At 45.2% G+C, this 20,983-nt stretch overlaps 1 protein-coding gene across 6 annotated transcripts in view; it reads left to right on the top strand.

Annotated features, from left to right (window-relative positions):
* UBA6 (ubiquitin like modifier activating enzyme 6) overlaps positions 1–11,523 on the top strand; it is a 134,609-nt gene extending 123,086 nt beyond the window's left edge. For 3 of the 6 annotated variants that reach the window (XM_078781707.1, XM_078781709.1, XM_078781708.1), the window contains exons 31-33: positions 3,372–3,459; positions 8,054–8,148; positions 10,848–11,523. In XM_078781707.1, the coding sequence (XP_078637833.1) occupies positions 3,372–3,459; positions 8,054–8,148; positions 10,848–10,968 (304 nt within the window). In that variant the 3' untranslated portion in view covers positions 10,969–11,523. Of the gene's footprint in view, positions 1–3,371; positions 3,463–8,053; positions 8,149–10,847 lie in introns of all 6 variants that reach the window. The other 3 variants (XM_078781703.1, XM_078781705.1, XM_078781704.1) reach the window with 1 other exon arrangement.
* The last annotated feature ends 9,460 nt before the right edge of the window (positions 11,524–20,983 follow it).

Below are 20,983 nucleotides of genomic sequence, written 5' to 3'. Positions count from 1 at the left end.
ACATGGAACCCTATCAAATGCTTTCTCCAGATCAACAAACCCAAGAAACAACTTCTTCCTCTTCTCCATGTACTTCTCCTGCAACTGCCTCACAATAAAAAGTGCGTCTGTTGTTCCTCTTCCTGGCATAAATCCAAACTGCATTTCGTCGATCTTCACTTTCTTCCTTATGCTCTTCTCCAACACCCTTTCCAATACCTTAATTCCATGCTCCAATAACTTTATCGCTTTATACGAGCCACAGTCCAGAGGGTCACCTTTCCCCTTGTATAGAGGGACGAGAGTACTCAGTTCCCAATCCACTGGAATGCGGCCTTCTTTCACCACCAGATTACAGATCTCTGTCATTCCCTTCACACCCCAACTTCCCGCTGCGTTCAACATATCTCCCACAACTCCCGTCAGCCCACCTGCTTTTCTACTCTTCATTGCTTTTATCGCTTCCTCAACTTCCTTTTCAGTTATCTTCTCTGCCGGTCCTAAAACTGGGTTACTCTCTATGTTGCCATCCCATTTATTCTCTGCATTCAACAGCATTTCCATATATCTCTTCCATCTTCCTTTAAATCTATCTGGGTCCACAACGTTTGTCCCACTTCATCCTTCAAGCAACCCATCCCCATCACATCGCACCTCTCTTTCGCTATCTGATTTGCAATCCTGAATACCGCTCTCTGACCCTCTTCCGAATTCAAGCGTTCTCCGAACATTTTCCTACATGCCTCCTGCGCCTTTTCCACCTCTTTGCAGCCTTCTTGGCTGCCTTATAATTTTCTTGTTCTGCCTTTTCTGCCCCGTACCCTTCGCCTTCTACCACTCCTTGAACTTCTTCCTCTTCTCGTCAATCCTCTTTCCAACTTCATCATCCCACCACCATGTTTCCGAGTGCCTCGGTGGACCTTTAGTCCATCCACATACCTCACCAACGACTCCCAACAGACTATCTTTCATTGCCATCCAACCACTTTCAAGCTCAACCACATCATCCTCTACCATACTCAACCTCTCTTTTAATGCCTCCCTCACTGTCACCTCCTTCACCCGCCGAGCTCCCCTCGCACCTTTCACCCTTTTGCTCTCCACGCACCTTCACCCTCTCGCAACTATCGCACTATGGCCGATTAATGCCTTCAGGGCAATTTTGGGTGAGCACCAAAATCATTATGGTAAGGAAATGTTTTTTTTTTTTCTACTGACTCCTCTCCAGCCTTTGTCATCGATTTATGAATGGCTGATAAAGTTTCCGATATTTCCTTGTATGATGAATGAATGAGCTTCAGTAAAATATGGCAGTAAGGCAGGGAAGATCCTAAATAAAATTAGTTTGTAGCTAAACTTTGATTTCTAAAAACATGTTAAGAGGGGTAGCAATGGACACAAATTGGAAAAGATGATAAAAACAGTTGCTCACCATTGGCAGCTATCATTTGCTGCCACCAAATAGTTGATATAAGGATAGTTGAATACATTGTACTAGATGTTCGGTGTCAACATTAAGTGGCATGCAGTACTTGCATCACTAGTCAATACCCGTTCACTCTGGGAGCGAAAGGATTTGTTTTTAGAATTGGACGTTTCACACCCGCAATACCCCCCTCCCTCCGGCAGGGGTCAGCGGTTAAACCACTGGCATTATTTCATGTGTACAGATGTAAAATCGCGAGTCGTCTACCCACACGTGGTGAAGTGAAGGGTTTAAGGGAGGTGCAAAGTGCCCCTCCCTTTATATGAGATCGTTTCTCTGTATGCAGCTTTAACATAGGGACTGGAAATTCGTTTCTTGGCTTCTACCAGACGAAATTGGTTGCAAGTTTCAGAAGTAAATACTTTGTACATCGAGGTAATGTGTTCCAAATTTCAGCAATGCTTGTTTCCGCATTCTTAAGTTTTATTAAGAAAACCCTCAAATTCACGTTGGTGTCTGTCAGTCCGTCAGTCCAAAATGTGTTGGCGCTCATATCGCAAAGGCTATACATTGAGACTAGCTGAAACTTGTAATATACATCAGCCAATACATCTAATTAGTGGCTTTCAAAACAAATTCCACCTAAGTGCCATAGTTTTTACTTCTAAGTCAAAATCCTTGTGGCATTCTTGTGACAATATGACAATCTATCTATATATATACAGTATATATAAAACACTGTGTGTGTGTGTGTGTGTGTGTGTGTGTGTGTGTGTGTGTGTGTGTGTGTGTGTGTGTGTGTGTGTGTGTGTGTGTGTGTGTGTGTGTGTGTGTGTGATGTTACCGATAGACTCCTAAACGGAGAGGCTCACGTGCTTGATATTTGGCATAGACATGGCCATTGAGCCTGGGAAGAGCATGGCCGACCTAAAAAAAATTATTTCATAATATTTTTTTACCATATTTTTACCTCAGCGCATTTCAGCGAGGAATATAATGCACGGAATCTGAGGCGATGGCAGAGCAGCGCGCTGATTCGCTCAGAGCGATCACGTGATGTTCCTTGCCGCCATAAACTCACAGTTACGCGTTCGCACGTAATTCAGAGAGAAAAGCGATTGCGTTTTTTCACATTTCAGCGAGGAACATTGCCATTCACACCACATAGGTTTTTTTTTTCTTTCATCTTTAGATCCATATTCTTTTTTTACACGGAATCTGAGCTGGTGGCAGAGCAGCACGCTGATTCGCTCAGAGCGATCACGTGATGTTCCTTGCCGCCATAAACTCACAGCAAGTAGCATACATTTTAGCATGATTAGCATTGAGCATGATTTAGCATAGATAGTAGCATGTTTCACTTAGATTTTTTTTCAGTGAGGAATATTATACACGGAATCTGAGCCGGTGGCAGAGCAGCACGCTGATTCGCTCAGAGCGATCACGTGATGTTCCATCCCCGCCGCCAGACCATTGAACATAAAACACAGTTTGTGTGTGTGTAATGTAATGTTACCTCCCCTCCCCCCTCCGTCCTCCCCTCCCCCCTCCGTCCTCCCCTCCCCCCTCCATCCTCCCCTTCCCCCCCTTCCCCTCCCCCTCTCCCTCCCCCCTCCATCCTCCCCTTCCCCCTCCACCCTACCCCCTCCATTTCCCCCCTTCCCCTCCCCCTTCCCCCCTTCCCCCCTTCCCCCCTTCCCCTCCCCCTTCCCCACTTGCCCTCCCCTCCCCCTCCCCCTCCCTCTCCTCCCCCTCCCCTCCCCTCCTCCCCCTCCCCTCCCCCCTCCCCTCCCCCTTCCTCCCTCCCCCTCCCCCCCCTTACTCTCCCCTCCCCCCTCTTCCTCCCCCCTCCTCCTCCCCTTCCCCCACCTCCCCTTCCCCCACCTCCCCTCCCCCCCACCTCCCCTCCCCCCCACCTCCCCTCCCCCCTCTCCCTCTCCCTCCCCACCCCCCTCTTGCCTTCCAGGGGAGACCTTTCATTTACCATTTGGGACAAGTGGACTGTACAAGGAAATGATGACTTCACTCTCCAAGATCTCATCACTACCATCAAGGTCGTAGTAAAGATCCTACTCAAGAATACGTGGTGCAATCTCACTGGATAACTTGGGGATTGCCATTTTTTGACAATATATACATTGTTTATTTTTTTCCTGAAAATTTGAGGATCATGGAGGAGTAAGAACGATGGAGAACATGAGGGTTTTAACTAGCACAGAAGGGCACAAGGGAGCCAAAGGATGTGCAATGAACGTAACCTGGAAGAAAAGGTGGGATTTTGTGGCAGGTTCTTGGTTTGAAGAATAAAAAGATCATGAACGGACATTGGATATGCGTGAAAGGAAGAACGTGACATAGGGAGGCAATTCCACAACAACATGCATTTTAAGGCCATTTTCCCTGCTAGAGCGGGGGTTAGCCTTGCGGTCCCCATGACAATCTTCTCCATTTTGCCCTATTTTCTGCATCTCTCCTTGTTAACCCCCTTGCCCGCATTTCTTCTTCCACCATCTTTAGCCAAGTCTTTCTCGGTCTTCCCCGTCCTCTACTTCCTTCTACATTAATTTCCATCACTCTTCTCAACCAGTCACTTTCATCCTTCTTCAACACATGACAAAACCATCTCAACCTGTTCCTCTTCACAGCATCAATCACAGGCAATATTCCCATCATCTTTCGCAATTCATCATTTGTCTTCCTCTCTCTCAACGATACTCCGCACATCCATCGAACCATTCGCATTTGCACCCTTTCCAACCTTCGTTGCTGCTCTACGTTCATTACCCATGTCTCGCTCCCATAAATCATAACACTTCTCACACATGCAGCATACACCTTTCCCTTCAGCTTCAGCGACACTCTCCTCCTCATCAGCACGCCACTCAGTTCCCGAAACTTCTTCCATGCACATCTCACTCCTCACTCGAGCAACCGTTGCCGAGTCTGATCCACCTTCTCCATTCAGCATGTCTCCGAGGTAGCAAAATGTTTTCACACCTTCCAGCTTCACGCCGTCTCCAAGATCCAACTCAACATTTCCTCCATCTGCAGCTCCCTCTGTGCACACCTTACATTTGAATGTAGCTGCCATACTGGTAAATGACCCTCTCAGACCACTACATTTTTGATGAACCCACTCAGCGCACATTGTACATTGAATGGAGTTCACTCCGACACCCTTTCTGCACACAGCACACGGCCACTTCCCAGTTCTTTCCACCTCACCACATGCTTTACCACTTGCCATCACCTTCGTCTTTCCGATATTCACCTTCAGACCTTTTGTCTCCATACATTCCTTCCACTTGTTCATCTTTTCCTTCAGTCCATCCATACTTTCCGCAATCAACACCAGATCATCTGCATACAACAACTCCCACGGTAAACCCTCCTTTACGTTCTGAGCCAGCACCTCCATCACAGCTACAAATAGTAGTGGATTTAGTACCGACCCCTGATGCACTCCCACCTTCACCTCAAACTCACCACTGTTCCCGTCTTTCGTCCTTACAGCTGTCCGCGCTCTTTTGTACATTGCCATCACTACTCTGATCAACCATTCCTCCACTCCTAACTTCCTCAATGCCCATGTCAATACTTTGCGTGGAACCCTATCGAATGCTTTCTCCAGATCAACAAACCCAAAAAACAACTTCTTCCCCTTCTCCATGTACTTCTCCTGCAACTGCCTCACAATGAAAAGCGCATCTGTCGTTCCTCTTCCTGGCATAAATCCAAACTGCATTTCGTCGATATTCACTTTCTTCCTTATCCTCCTCTCCAACACCCTTTCCAATACCTTCATTCCCTGCTCCAATAACTTTATCGCTCGATACGAGCCACACTCCAGAGGGTCACCTTTCCCCTTGTATCGAGGGACGAGGGTACTCAGTTCCCAAGCCACTGGAATGCGGCCTTCTTTCACCACCAGATTACAGATCTCTGTCATTCTCTTCACACCCCAACTTCCTGCTGCCTTCAACATATCTCCCACAACTCCCGTCGGCCCTCCCGCTTTTCCACTCTTCATTGCTTTTATCGCTTCCTCAACTTCCTTCTCAGTTATCTTCTCTGCCGGTCCTAAAACTGGGTTACTCTCTATGTTGCCATCCCATTCATTCTCTGTATTCAACAGCATTTCCATGTATCTTTTCCATCTTCCTTTAATTCCATCTGGGTCGACAACGATTTGTCCCACTTCATCCTTCAAGCAACTCACCCCCATCACATCACACCTCTCTTTCGCTATGTGCTTTGCAATCCTGAATACTGCTTTCTGACCCTCTTCCGAATCCAAGCGTTCTCCGAACATTTTCCTGCATGCCTCCTGCGCCTTTGCTACCTCTTTCTTTGCAGCCTTCCTGGCTGCCTTATAACTTTCATGCTCTGCTGTTTCTGCTCCCGTACCCTTCGCCTTCTACCACTCCTTGAACTTCTTCCTCTTCTCGTCAATCCTCTTTCCGACTTCATCATCCCACCACCATGTTTCCGAGTGCCTCGGTGGTCCTTTTGTCCATCCACATACCTCACCAACGGCTCCCAACAGACTAGCTTTCATTGACATCCAACCACTTTCAAGCTCAACCACATCATCCTCTACCCTACTCAGCCTCTCTTTTAATGCCTCCCTTACTGTCACGTCTTTCAACCTCCACACCTTCATTCTTGGTTGGTACTTCACCCGCCGAGCTCTCCTCGCACCTTTCACCCTTATGTCGCAGACAACCAAGTGGTGCTGTGAAACAGCGCCCTCCCCCGGGATCACCTTTGTGTCCCGGAGGTGCCCCCTATCTCGCCTACGCACCATCAGGTAGTCAACGGTTGTCGTCGACCCACTTGACGTGTATGTAACAAGCTTATTATCCTCTTTCTGGAACTGAGTTTTACAAATCAACAAATCAGCTCCATCAGCAAACTCCAAAATCCTTTCACCTTCTCCATTTCTCACACCATATCTGTAACCCCCATGAACTCCCTCAAAACCATCCATACTCCTTCCCACATGTCCATTCAGGTCTCCTCCCACCACAACAACTTCCTCATCTTTCACATTTTCCATCATCTTCTCTATCGCACACCAGAACTTGTCCTGCTCTTCATCGCTTCGATCAACCTGCGGAGCATATCCCGAGATGACGTTCACCATGAGCTTTCCAATCATCATTTTCACCATCATCAACCTATCACTCACTCTAGTCACACTCACCACACTGTCTACAAACTCCTCAGAAAACAGGACACCAACACCATTCACGCCCTCTGGGCACCCTTGCCACACAAACTTGTATTTCTGTCCCTGCCTACCCTTCACCATTCTCACACCACTTCCCTTCCATCTCGTCTCTTGCACACAACATATGTCCACCCTTCTTCTGACCAATACTTCCACCACTTCTCCTGATCTCCCTGTCATTGTCCCTACATTCCATGTCCCAAACCTCAGAAACCGATCTCCACTTCGGGCTGCACCCTGCCCATATGTAGTTGTAATTGTCATGGTTCTCTTTTTGAGGCAATGTTTTTATGGCCGGATGCCCTTCCTGACGCCAACCCTCTTAGTCGTCTCTTACGACACGCAGGGATACGGTGTACCTATTCTGACCAGGGTACACACTGGGAAACGTTTAAAACATGGAAATTCTGGGGGGGCGGCGGCGTCAGCATCACGGCTGCGGTTTAAACATATTCCAACAATATCCAACCAAACAGAACCATGAAAACCATGAAAAACAATCTGGGAAAAGTCTCCAAGCAAGAATGTGGATTTGAGAAAGAAGGAGCAAAGGCGGAAAAAAACGAGATACAGGGGGTGGGGCACAAGTCGAGACGAGGAGGAGAGCGAACAAGCACGTGTCCGGGAGGAGAGAAAGAATCAATATAGAATTCTTTGTCTAGGGAGGTGAGGTGAGGGGGAGAAAATAAAATAAAAGAAACAAGCAATACAGTGAAGGAAAGAACCCAAATCGACAAAACACCGACGGGGGGAGGGAAGCCCCAAATTACCAGGCCGCGCACGAGGTACGACCCAGAAAACGATTAACTACACACAAGTTTGTACGAATTACAAACCAATACCAACCAGAAACACACAATAACACGTACACAGCAAAATAACCAGTGGAAATTTGACAAAGACAAGAATGGGAAAACACTCAAACTTCGATGCCGTGGAGAGCTCGAAGTACGCTTCACTCGCCCGAGGAACCTAGAATAATCGGAGGCAATTCCACAGATGTGGAAAAACGAGGGATTAAGGAATGCAGAGGAGCAAGAAGCCTGCACGTTTAAATGTTGACAAGGAGCCTGTTTGCTGGATGAATGTGTTTGAACTGGTACAGCTGTGGAGAGACGGAGGGAATGTTTGGCCCATTTATAAAATCGACTTCGTTTTCTCACATCAACTCAGCCATGTTCCTTTCTTGACTTAACCCTCTGTCTCTTTCTCAACATTGTCGATTTGTATCTGCCCTTTTTAACTTCTGGTTATTCCATGAGTTAAAAAGTTGCATGCGTACCCAAGTTGGGGATATATTTATTTGAGGTTGATGAGGAATACACACCGTATAAGAAAGCAGAAATGGTTAGTTCAAATATTGTGTGGAGGGAGACATGTAAAAGCTCAATTTCCTTGTGGATCTCATATTGCAGGCCCAGTATGGAGTGAAGCCCACCATGGTGGTACAGGGTGTCAAGATGATCTACGTTCCTGTCATGCCAGGCCACAGCAAGCGCCTTAAACAGACGTAGGGTATTTTCCTGCCATTTTGCTCCACTCAACAACATTTTACTCTTCTATTCAATGTAAATATGAATGTCTGATCAGACAGATTTCAGCAGAAGAATAAAACTGCTGGGGGGGAGGGTGTGGGGGGGCAGAGGGAGAGGGAGAGGAATGGGGTGGGGGATTAACATATAAACTGCTGAATACAACTGTTACGGTCCGCGGATTAGATGTTATTTTGACCGAGCGGTGGTGTAACCGTGGCCGAACAGTTATTCCCCGACTAAAACCCGATTCACCCTGAACGTTGGCCGTATCGTGCCACAGCTACTCAATCGGAAAAACTCTAAAGCGACCGAATGCAAAGAGGAAGAAGACGTACAGAAGAGTAACGGGATTTATTATTTACACACACAAGCGAAAAGGAGCAGTCACGATTATTTACAGGGACATGAGATGCAGGTGACACAGTGAATTCCTTATACAAGCTTAATTACCTACCCAGGACAGAACAAACAAAGACACTGACTCACACGGGGAATTGCAGAGTGGATTGGCTGGAAGGAGGTGTGTGGCTGGAGGGGGAGGACGGCACGGAGCTGGCTGGAGCTTGATCCCGCACGGGACGTCGGGCTGGACCTCGACGGCCGCTGATGCCACCGGGCCTGTCGTGTGCGCGGGATCACGGGTCGGAGCTGCTTGGTGGAGCCGACGCGCTGGTGGGGGGGTCTGACGTGACGGGTTCTCTCCTCTCTACGCGCTCTTGCTCTGACGACCCAGCTCTTTCCTTTTTACTCGTCTCCTTGTCTCAGTAAAAGCGCATCTGCTTGTCTCCTCCCTTGGACTCCTCTCCTTTCTCTGTAAAAGCTCATCTCCTTGGGTAACGCCCCGCCGCGGGTTATATAGGCCCCGCCCCTCAACCTTTGCGAACCTCCCCCAAACGTTCTCTCTCCGCCCTTTCAAGCCAAACCCCTTGTTCATGGTTGGTCGAGTGGGGCTGGCTCACTCCTCCCCTCTCTGACGAGGTGGGGACCCGCCTTTCTTCCCCAACCCTGCCTCGTGGCCAATGGTGGTTGAAGAAAACCGCCCAAAATGCAGTTGGCCATTGAAATGAAATGAAAGGGGATCTACTCTTATTTCACTTGGTACAATGGAGTATTTAAGTTAATGGGAGACACAGCCTTACCCTAAGACACATAATAAGATATAAGCTATCGAACAGGAGTATTCTATGATTGGCTGACGTGTAGGCTTTATGGACTAATTACCGAGACGCTCTTTTTACCTTTATACAACTCTGGAGGCAAGAGGGGCCATATCCAACCAATGGTACACAGCAGTTTACCACAATCCAATACACACCATCAAAAAAATGCCATCCTCATATCCGCAACACAACATTTCACTTCAAAATTTTTGGGGTATTGTGGTTAGAGCGTCCACTCTCAGTCTGGGACGTTGGTTGCTAATGGTACGTGCCGCTTTCTTGCTTGACGCTCAGAATTAAAAAGTATAGAGCATGGACAAAACGCTGGCAAAACCACCCAGTGTAACCCTTGCCATGAAACTGCTTCGGTAGCACCAGCACTACGTAAAGATTATGGTACATCACAACTTTTTAAAATCACACAAACATCCATATGGTATGTTTTTCCTTCATCCATGAATACTTTGAATGTTTGCCTGTTATCTTTCTGATTTTCAATGCAATGTGAACATGCCTCGAAAAGCGCCTATGCCACACAATGTTCTGTGTAGTGCTCATTTGTTTTAACAAAATGTTCTGCCTATGCCACAATGTTCTAACAAATGTGAGATGTAGGCTGGTAGAGACGTACTCACATCCTGATTGTAGTACATGTACAAGCACCTCCAGTACCCTCAGATAATTGTTTGAGACGGGGTAGATGGAGAGAGCAGGGAACTCGATAAGAAATTGTACAGCACAGGTTGCTGTGGGAAGGGAGGACCCGAATTTCAGGAAATGAAACTACATCTGTCTTTCTGTAACTGTCCCTTTGTCTGGTAAAATAGCACAATCACCTGTGCTGTACATACAATTCCTTATTTTACGTTGTGCTGCAACCTACACAGTAGTTCGCCGGTTTTCCTGGCAGCTTCGGCCTAGTTCGAATCCTTCAGTGTGCCATGATTATTTTTATTTTTTTTGTGTATACAAGATCGAGGCTCGTGTAAGAGCTAACATTAATGACAAAAAAGCAAACGGACACATAAGACGAAATAAAGGGAGCGGGAGACAAGATGGGGAGAGAGGGGGAAGCACACAAGTGCAACATTTGAGAGCAGGGACATCGGGAGATCTGTGGGATGGAGAGGGCTTGGGGGGAGAAGGTGTGGGAAAGGGGGTGGTTGAGGTAAAAACACATGGACACTGCTAGGACTTCCAGGAAAGAAGTCGGTATTTCAGAAAAGTGGATCTGGGGTGAATTAACAGGGGTAGAAAAACAGGGATTTGGATGGGGGAAGATAAGAGATGGTGGTGAACAGCTGTTTTAAAGTTTAATTTTAATTATGGCAAAATGACCCGTGAATTGTATCCACTCAACTTATCGAGTCTATGATGTACTTGTGTCGGCAGCAGAAGTGCAAGTTCAATATACCAACAAAAAGTGAAGTCTATGGAGTACCATGTGCAAGGATAATTGACAAGCTAGTTTGTATTTACATTGTTTGGTGGTTTCTTCCCACAATGCCCTTCAGAATGAATAAGCTGCTGAAGCAAACAGAGCGACAGTACGTTGATTTGACCCTCTCGTTTGCCCCTGAAAGCCCTGACCATGACGACCTGCCTGGCCCTCCGGTGCGCTATTTCCTCCGTTGACATCTGCAGTTGTTTCCCCTTCTACCCCACTCGTGCCAGACCATCGTAAACCAGTGGAACTACAGAATCCTCGGAACTCTCAATGTCACAGTGTTCTCGATATGAGGAATGCTTTGTGATTTGACTCGACTGATTGTCCGCAATCCACCATCTGAATGACGCCTTTAACTCGTAGTCATTTGGCATCGGTGATGAGCAGGAATGTTGTTTTTGAGTGAGGCCATTGCCCAATTTGTAAGTTTGTTTTAAGTTTTGGTATATCGTCAGAATTTAGTCCAACAAACAAGAGATGAAGTAATGTTGTATCTGATTGTGTTGCAGTGGTTCCACAGCCAATCCCATCCATGCCCTTTATTGCTTTAACTGCAAACAGCACCCCTCATCTGTTCTACTCCTCCCCCGCCATTACTCCCTGCCTCCCCCAAAGTGCTGTTGGCCGAGTTGTGCTTTCATGTTGCTCAAGATGCAAGATTTGGTGCTAAAGTGACTACACAGGTTTCTTCAATTAAGAACTACATTTCGTTTGCCTGCATTATTAAAGGGATGTCAAACCTGCTCCATTCTATCCATTTATGCAAATTTCAGGGGTCACGTGATCTCAAACAAACAGCCGAAGTGAACTTTAATTGGCCCCTGATAACCACATCTTGGCCATGCTGCTGCAGGCATGGCCGATTGCAGTCGCATCATTTCCTATTTAAATTTCCTTGGTGTTGGTGCCTGGTGCAGTTAGCTATCTGAGGACACTGTCTGTGCTAATTGTCACGGCAAAAGTAATTGTGTGATTTCCACCACCACACCTTCTTGATGCAAGCTAGTTTGCTACCTGCCATCTGGCCCTTATTAAATACTAGCTGATGTACCTGGCGTTGCCTGGGGTAATTCAATGAAATATTCTGATAGTTAAATTTGTGTTGACAACAAATCACTGCATCCTCAACTACGATTGTCTTAAAACATATTACTTGATCGCTCCTAAACCCAGGCAGTGTAAAAGCAACATATTCACTTGAGGCCTGTGACCACGAAGGTGTTATAATAATCCTGTGTAAAGCAATCTTTTTTAATAACAGGTGCATGTGTAAACACTGTAAGTAAATTTGTGTTGATAACAAATCTCTACAACCTCAACATATGATCTTCATAATACATATTACTCTATTGCGCAGGCAGAGTGTAAAAGCACCTTGCTGGCCCGAAAGTGTAGAAAAAAGAACTGCAGGCACAGTATAACTGCAGGCACAGGCACAGTATAACTGCAGGCACAGGCACAGTATAAGTAACTAAGGCACAGTATAAGCACAATACCCAAAAGAGGCCTGAAGGCCAATTATCTGGTTTTATCTGGAGTCAGTTGTTATCCAAACATAGCCCTCGGCCTTCTTCTGGATGAAGGAGGAGGCTATGCAACGTTTGGTCGGTCGCGCACTGGTTCCTCCAGGGAAAGATATGAGAAAAGAAACACTTAATGCAAGAAAAGATGCATAAACAAACAAGAAAGATACGAGAAAGCATGATACTCGCGAAATCCCTAAAATAGATTTGGCCTCAAAAATAATTGGTGGTTGAATTCAAGCACCAAAAATGCAGATCCTCTTCAAATTTCAAGTCAATCGGATGAAAATTGATAATTTTGCAAAATTGTGACCTGTGGGCGATTGACATACATACATACAGACAGGCAGACGGAATAACGCACGTGACAAACCAATATAGTTGAAAAATATTTGATTTTTGCAAGTAACAAACTTTCTTCTTTTCTTTGTATACTGTAGGACCTCGACATTCGCGCTCCCCCGCATATTCGCGGTTGATAAAATGCGACTTGTAGTCAGGGTGCAACTGACATTGAAACTACTTAATTAATAGACATATAGTCACATGCCTTCACGAACGGATGGAGTCTTAAGGGGTCTCAAAGGATATTTGGGGTCACTCACAATACATCTTTCCCTTCCACTGATATAAGGGAGAGAGCTAATTTAGCTCGACAAAATACTGCATATAACTATGCTAGGAATCCCTCGTATTGGTATGTCGCCCCCTAAGGCCTCTGAACCCCTCCTCCATACCAGACTCGTCCCAGGTCTGCTGGCACCACTACATTGCAGGTGATATCCCTTTAACACGATTACTTACATAGCTTATCGGATCACTGATTACATTTTTTTTTGTGGAGGAAAAATTTTCATACATGTCCCCACTAAGAAAAATAATGAAATCTAACGTGTTGTGTAACTATTCCTACTCATTCACTCAGGCAGGCGTCTATCACAGTTTCTAAACTTAATCTTTTATCTGTACACATGACCCTTTGGCTTCAAGCTACAGTGCCTTCAGAAAGTATTCACACACCTTGACTTTTTTCACATTTTGTTGTGTTGCAACCTGAATTTAAAATTGGTTGCATTGAGATTTTGTTTTGGTCACTGATCTGCACCTAATACCCCAGAATGTCAGTGGAATTTCTTTTTGAAGAAATATTTACAAAACAATTAGAAATGAAATACAGAAATATCTAATTTACATAAATATTCAACCCAATACTTCGTAGAAGCACATTTGCCAGCGATTACAGCTTAGAGTGTTCTTGGGTATGTCTGTATCAGCTTTACACATCTGGATTTGGGGAGTTTCTCCCATTCTTCCTTGCAGATTTTCTCAAGCTCTGTCAAGTTGGATGCGGAGCGTCGGTGAACAGCAATCTTTAAGTCTTTCTATAGATTCTCAATGGGATCTGAGCTTTGGCTGGGACTCTCATGTTCCTGTTCTGAAGCCATTCCAGCGTTGCTTTGGCTGTATGCTTGGGGTCATTGTCCTGTTGGAACATAAATCTTTGCTGCAGCCCAAGGTCTTTTGCACTCTGAAGTACATGCTCCTCAATGATTTGGTGGTATTTGGCTCCATTCATTGTTCCCTCTATCCTTACAAGTCTCCCAGTCCCTGCTGCTGAAAAGCATCCTCATGGCATGATGCTGTCACCACCAAGCTTCATGGTAGGGATGGTGTTAGATGGGTGTTGAGCCGTGCTCGGTTTTTGCCAGACGTAGCGCTTTGCATTCAGGCCAGAGTTCAGTTTTGTCTCATCAGACCAGAGTATATTTTGCCTCATGCTGTCTTTCACGTGCATTTTTGTGCCTTTTTTTCAGCAGTGACTTCTGTCTGGCCAAACTCCCATAAAGCCTAGATTTGTGCAGTGCTGCAGAGACTGTTGTCCTTGTGGCAGGTTCTCACATCTCAGCCAAGGAGGTCACTGGGTTCTTGGCCATCTCCCTGACCAAGGTCGTTGCCAGGTTGCTCAGTTTGGTCAGACAGCCAGCTGGGTAGTTCCATATTCTTTCCATTTCCTAATGATGGATAACTTGCTCTTGGGAACTTTCAACACTCTAGAAATTGTTTTATGCCATTCCCCAGGTCTATGCCTCCTCACAATTTTATCTCAGAGTTCTATGGACAGTTTCTTGGACTTCCTGGTAGAGTTTCTGCTCTGATATGCATTGTCAACTGTGGGACCTTGTATATAAAGATGTTTCTTTCTAAATAATGTCCAATCAATTGAATTGATGACAGATGTACTCCAATCAAGTTGTTGAGACATCTCAAGGATGATCAAAGAAAATTGGATGCACCTGAACTCAATTTGGAGCGTCACAGCAAAGGTGTTGAATACTTACTGACAGACTTTTCAGCTTTTCGTTTTTAATTATTTTGTATTCATTCCTTTAAAAAAAAAAAATCCACTTTGACATTATGAGGTATTATGTAGATGAGTGACAAAAAAAATCTCTGTTTAATCCATTTTAAATTAAGTCTGTAACACAACAAAATGTGGAAAAAGTCAGGGAGTGTGAATACTTTCAGAAGGCACTGCATCTTTTAAAACAATACGCAATCATGGAGCTGGTCCACTACTGGTCTTCACTCGTATCCGACGACAGGTCGGCATGAGCACGATTGGACTTTGGTCCACAGCAACATGATAGCAAGTTGGTGGGGGCAAGAGTGAGGGAGGTGTGGGGGTGGGCGTGACAAGGGCGGTAGGGAATGAAGTGGGGCAACAGGCATGGCATGGCAAGGCAAGGCGGAGGGGGGGGGGGGGGGGGTTGTTTTGTTTTTTGTTTTTTTTGGATACAAGATCAAGGCTCGTGAAAGAGCCAACATTAATCACACAAAAATACAAAACGACACGTAAAACACAAATTAAGGGGAGCAGTAGACAAGATGGGGAGAGAGGGGGAAGGACACAAACACAATATTTGAGAGCAAGGACATCCAGATTGGTAGGTGTTGCTGGCCAGCTTCTTGAAGTACATGTTCCTGAGGGTGTGGCGGTGCTGACTAGCTAGGCCTTAGCCTAATCTCCCCCTTGCCTATACTCATCATTGTGCCCTTCTGTCCCTGCTCTGTCCTTAGTCCCTCCTAAGCTATTTGTCTCCCATCTATTTTGTCTGTCTCCAATTGCAATAGCTCTTGGGGCCCACTACGTCCATTTTAAATCCACAAGAGAAAAGGTGGGTCTGTGAAGAACCTTAGCACAAGTTCAAACTGCATCTGCAGATCCCAAGGCATCCTGATGCAGGAGATTCCAGCAGCAATCATCTGGGCAGGGGGTGGTGCAGAGGAAACATATCTAACTATCCTAGCAATTTCTAATGATTACATTTCTAATTAACGAATGAGCTCTGAGAGTGTGCACCAGTCAACCCTCAAAAATGGCACGTGAATCACCCGAAAAAGGCACGTAAATCACCCAGAAATGGCGCATAAATCACCCAGAAATGGCGCATAAATCACCCAGAAATGGTGTGTAAATCACCCGGAAATGGCGCATAAATCACCCAGAAATGGTGTGTAAATCACCCGGAAATGGTGCGTAAATCGTCCAGAAAGGGCGCGTAAATCACCCAGAAAGGGCGCGTAAATCGCCCAGAAATGGTGTGTAAATCACCCGGAAATGGCGCATAAATCACCCAGAAATGGTGTGTAAATCACCCGGAAATGGCACATAAATCACCCAGAAATGGCGCATAAATCACCCATAAATGGTGTGTAAATCACCCGGAAATGGCGCATAAATCACCCAGAAATGGTGTGTAAATCACCCGGAAATGGTGCGTAAATCACCTGAAAAAGGCACGTAAATCACCCAGAAAGGGCGCGTAAATCGCCCAGAAAGGGCGTGTAAATCACCCGGAAATGGCGCATAAATGGTGCATAAATCACCCATAAATGGTGCATAAATCACCAAGAAATGGCGCGTAAATCACCCAGAAATGGCGCGTAAGTCACCCGCCAATGAAACGTAAATCACCCGCAAATGGCGTGTAAATCACCCACAAGGTGAGGCCCTTCTCCCCCGATTGCTCAGTTTGGCCGGGCCAGCTCGAGGAAGAGTCCTGGTTGTTCCAAACTTCTTCCATTTAAGAATTATGGAGACCACTGTGCTCTTGGGAACCTTCAATGCAGCAGAAGTTTTTTTTTGTAGGCTTCCCCAGATCTGTGCCTCGACACAATCCTGTCTGAGCTCTGCAGGCAGTTCCTTCGACCTCATGGCTTGGTTTTTGCTCTGATGTGCAGTCAGCTGTGAGACCTTATATAGACAGGTGTGTGCCTTTCCAAATCTTGTCCAATCAATTGAATTTCCCACAGGTGGACTCCAATCAAGGTGTAGAAACATCTCAAAGATGATCAAGAGAAATGGGAGGCACCTCAGCTAAATTTCAAGTGTCATAGCAAAGGGTCTGAATACTTATGTCAATGTGATATTTCAGTTTTTTCTTTTTAATAAATTTGCAAAACTTTCTAAAATCCTGTTTTCTCTTTGTCATTATGGGGTATTGAGTGTAGATTGATGAGGGAAAAAATGAATTTAAACGATTTCAGCATAAGGCTGCAACATAACAAAATGTGAAAAAAGCGAAGGGGTATGAATACTTTCTGAATGCACTGTATGTTACCCCCCAGACAAAGTTGTATTTGTATTTGTACCCCGAGTGAAGTAACAGTGTTTATAGCTGGAGTACCTGGCGTTGCTCAAGCGAAAAAGTTAACACTTGAAATGAGGGCAAATATAATGGAAAAGCAATTACATCCAAATCAGAATCCATCACAAATGTCAAATCATCATTTCACCTTTTTGTTGAATATCTGCTGCTAAATGTTCCATTCATCACGTTTCTGAGTTAAGTATGATGACTTTCAGGAAGTAGAAGCTTTAGTACCAACTTCGTACACTTCTGGAATTGTTTGATTTTTTGTTCAAATGTTTGTTTTGTATTTATTTATGTGAATGTGTACTTGCATATAATTATAAGTGTTATTAATCAAAAAGGCTTCGGCACAACAGAGATTTTTTTTAAATCCAAAAAAACGAACTTTTTTTTTTTCCAAACTTTTTTTTTTTTGGCTTAAAACACTCCCCGGCACTTACTGATGAACCTCAATGTTTGACGAAGATCCGTTCAGCCATCTCTGAGAAAAATGGTGACACACTGACAGACCAACGGCTCTCTTATATAGTAGACTAGGCGTTGCCCGGGTTCTTTTTGAATGAATTTACTACTATAATTCAGCTCAGCTTTTAATTGTGAAATGGGCCCAGCCCAGCCGAAGTGGCCTTGACCGGCCTCACCACCTAGCCTATAACCGTCCCGACATTTTTGGTTCTTTTTGAATGAATTTACTTCTATAATTCAGCTTTTACTCGTGGCCGTAGAAGATTAACTACTATAATTCAGATCAGCTTTTCATTGCTAAATGGGCCCAGCCCGGCCGAGGTGGGCCTCGACCGGCCTCGCCACCACCGAGCCTACAACCTTCCCGGGGCCTGTCCCGACATTTTTTGTTTTAGAGGTTTCCTCCTATCTTTCACCATTCAGGAGATTAGCGCGTGCAGACAAACAAACAAATAAACAAGAAGATGTCATGCGGAGCATGATACTTGCAAAATCCGCCCTGCCCCCCCCCCCCCCAAGAAATTCCATTGATACAGCAAATTGTCCATTTCATCAAGATTAAAATTGACGATCTTGATCAAAGCTTTGGTCAATAGGAAGAAAAGTGATGATTTTTCAGTTGAAAAATGATGATTTTGCAAGGTTGACCTTGAGTTGACCTTTGACGTTTTGACCTCAAAAATAGCTAGTTTCCCTATTTAGTGACTCAATGTGCAAATGCTGTTAAATTTTCAAGTCAATCAGATGAAAATTGAGGATTTTTGAGACTTGGCCTAGTTAACCTCAAGAATACTTGGTGGTTGAATTCAGTTACCAGATATGCAAGTCCTCTTCAAATTTCAAGTCAATTGGATGAAAATTGAGGATTTTAGAAATTTGGCCTATGTTGACCTTGTGGCCTATGTTGACCTCAAAAATACTTGATGGTTGAATTCAATTACCAGATATGCAAGTCCTCTTCAAATTTCAAGTCAATCGGATGAAAATTGAGGATTTTAGAAATTTATCACAGTTGGTGACCTTTGGCCTATGTTGACCTTTTGACCCCAAAACAATAGGTTTCTTGCTTTTGACCAACTCTACCATTTGGTGAAGTTTCGTGAAGATCGGTTGAAAATTGTGACCTGCAGACCGGTGACAAACAGACAGACAGACAGACAGAACCACAAACGTAACCGACCAATATATACACAAAGAATTAAGTTAAGCACCCCCCCCCCCCGTTTTTTTACAACCTCGCACATTACAAGTTTGTTGTCGTCAAAACAGTGTAATATACCCATGATATTGCTATATTTTCTGGAGAAGTGATATTATGGTCACATAAAAACATAACAATCATGCCGTTTTCAATATTTTATTCTGAATAATTTAAGGTGAAATTTTTTGGGAATTTTAGGCATATTTTCACCTCAATTTAAGTATGGAGCTATAGGTCCATCACGGACAGTGTGGATGACGTTTATGTTTTCTAACGTACAGTCATTGTTCTGAGAAGACCTCTAGCGATCTTTGCGTCAATAACGTGTGTAGGACCCACGTGATCGGATCACTGACTCAACCCTACGTCTCATAGACCCTGTAAGCCGTCGTATGCGTTGCTGTGGCAGGTTGAACCCCCTCGAGCACGTTTGGGACATGTTGGGACGACAAATTGCGAAGATGGTCCCTCCAATAGCCAATCTGGATGAATTGGAACGTGCATTACATCGGGAATGGAACAACCTGCCACAGCAACGCATACGACGGCTTACAGGGTCTATGAGACGTAGGGTTGAGTCAGTGATCCGATCACGTGGGTCCTACACACGTTATTGACGCAAAGATCGCTAGAGGTCTTCTCAGAACAATGACTGTACGTTAGAAAACATAAACGTCATCCACACTGTCCGTGATGGACCTATAGCTCCATACTTAAATTGAGGTGAAAATATGCCTAAAATTCCCAAAAAATTTCACCTTAAATTATTCAGAATAAAATATTGAAAACAGCATGATTGTTATGTTTTTATGTGACCATAATATCACTTCTCCAGAAAATATAGCAATATCATGGGTATATTACACTGTTTTGACGACAACAAACTTGTAATGTGCGAGGTTGTAAAAAAACGGGGGGGGGGGTGCTTAACTTAATTCTTTGTGTATACTTGAAAAATCTTAGATTTTGCAAGTAACAAACACTTTCTTTTATATATATACTGAAACGCAAAAGAAACTTACCACTTTTGAAACCTTTAAATATCAACAATAACACTGCGTGTAGTAAATGTGTGAACTTATTTGTGGACAATAGTGTCCTCACTGTCAGACAAAACGGTCACGGATGGTCACTTGAACCTTCAATGGTCACTTCATAGCACAGCTGTTGAACAGCCATTTTGACTGTCAGTGATTAGCCAAGGGGTACGGGATGATTTTAATGAGCTGCACGTGATGTCTTGATATTGGCTTAAAAAGGCCAGTGCAAAATGGGCATTTCAATGAACATGCCACGATTGTCAAGGGATCAACGGCAGCGTGCCCTGGGCATGCTGCAAGGTGGACTGAGCTACCGTGAGGTGGCACGTCGCCTTGGCTGTTCACACCAGACGATATCGGCCCTGGTGGACAGAGACACCCTCCACAACTCTGCAGATGACAGACCTCGATCAGGGAGGCCAAGAGTCACCACTGCAAGGCAGGACAGGCAGATGGTCCGAAGTCACCTGCGGGATCGATTCCGTCCAGCATCCCGCACTGCGGCAGAAACTCCGGAGCGTGCAAACCCACGGATCTCCAATGATACTGCACGAAGACGACTGCATGACTATTGCAGTCATGCAAGAAACTTACCACTTGTTTGAAATGTAATAAAATTGTAACAGTTCAAAATAAAACAAACCAACAATTGCTAATTGAAACATTGGCATTTTATTGATGTCATGTCAAGTTTTTGACCAAGATACACCATCTCATCAGTTTGTTCTACAGTACAGAACAGCACAGGGTGCAATGTCAGTCCCCTTTCAATAGCGTGTGTGGCCACCATTGTTTTGGATACAGGCAGTGCATCGTCGGCGTATACTGCCTACCAGTCTATGGATGGATTGCTGCTGGATTCTGTCCCACTCAGTCCTCAATGTCTGAAGCAGCTCTGCCCGTGTCCTGGCCCTGCCAACTACGCGTCTCCCAAGCTCATCCCACATGTGCTCTATGGGATTCAGGTCAGGGGAGAGCGCAGGCCACTGCATGGTGTTGATGTTCTCGCCTTGGAGAAATGCAGTGGTAAAGCGAGCAGCATGGGGACAAGCGTTGTCATGCTGAAAGGTTCTCAGTTCTGGGTGGTCTAGCAGGAATGGCAGCAGATGAGGTCACAGGATGTTATCCACATACCGCTGGGCGTTAACATTCCCATCCACAACCACCAGTGGCATCCTGTACCGGCCTGATATGGCGGCCCACACCATCACACTTGGGCCACCCCACCTGTTGGCTTGACGCACGCAACAATCGGCATATCGCTCGCCAGTTCTTCTCCAGACACGCTCACGCCCATCAGGACTGTCCACACAGAACCT

Source organism: Myxine glutinosa, chromosome 7 (assembly GCF_964187855.1).
Source record: "Myxine glutinosa chromosome 7, kmMyxGlut1.1, whole genome shotgun sequence".
NCBI lineage: Eukaryota > Metazoa > Chordata > Myxini > Myxiniformes > Myxinidae > Myxine > Myxine glutinosa.
Note: the sequence above shows the minus strand (reverse complement) of the source record. Positions and strands in the feature narration are given on the sequence as shown.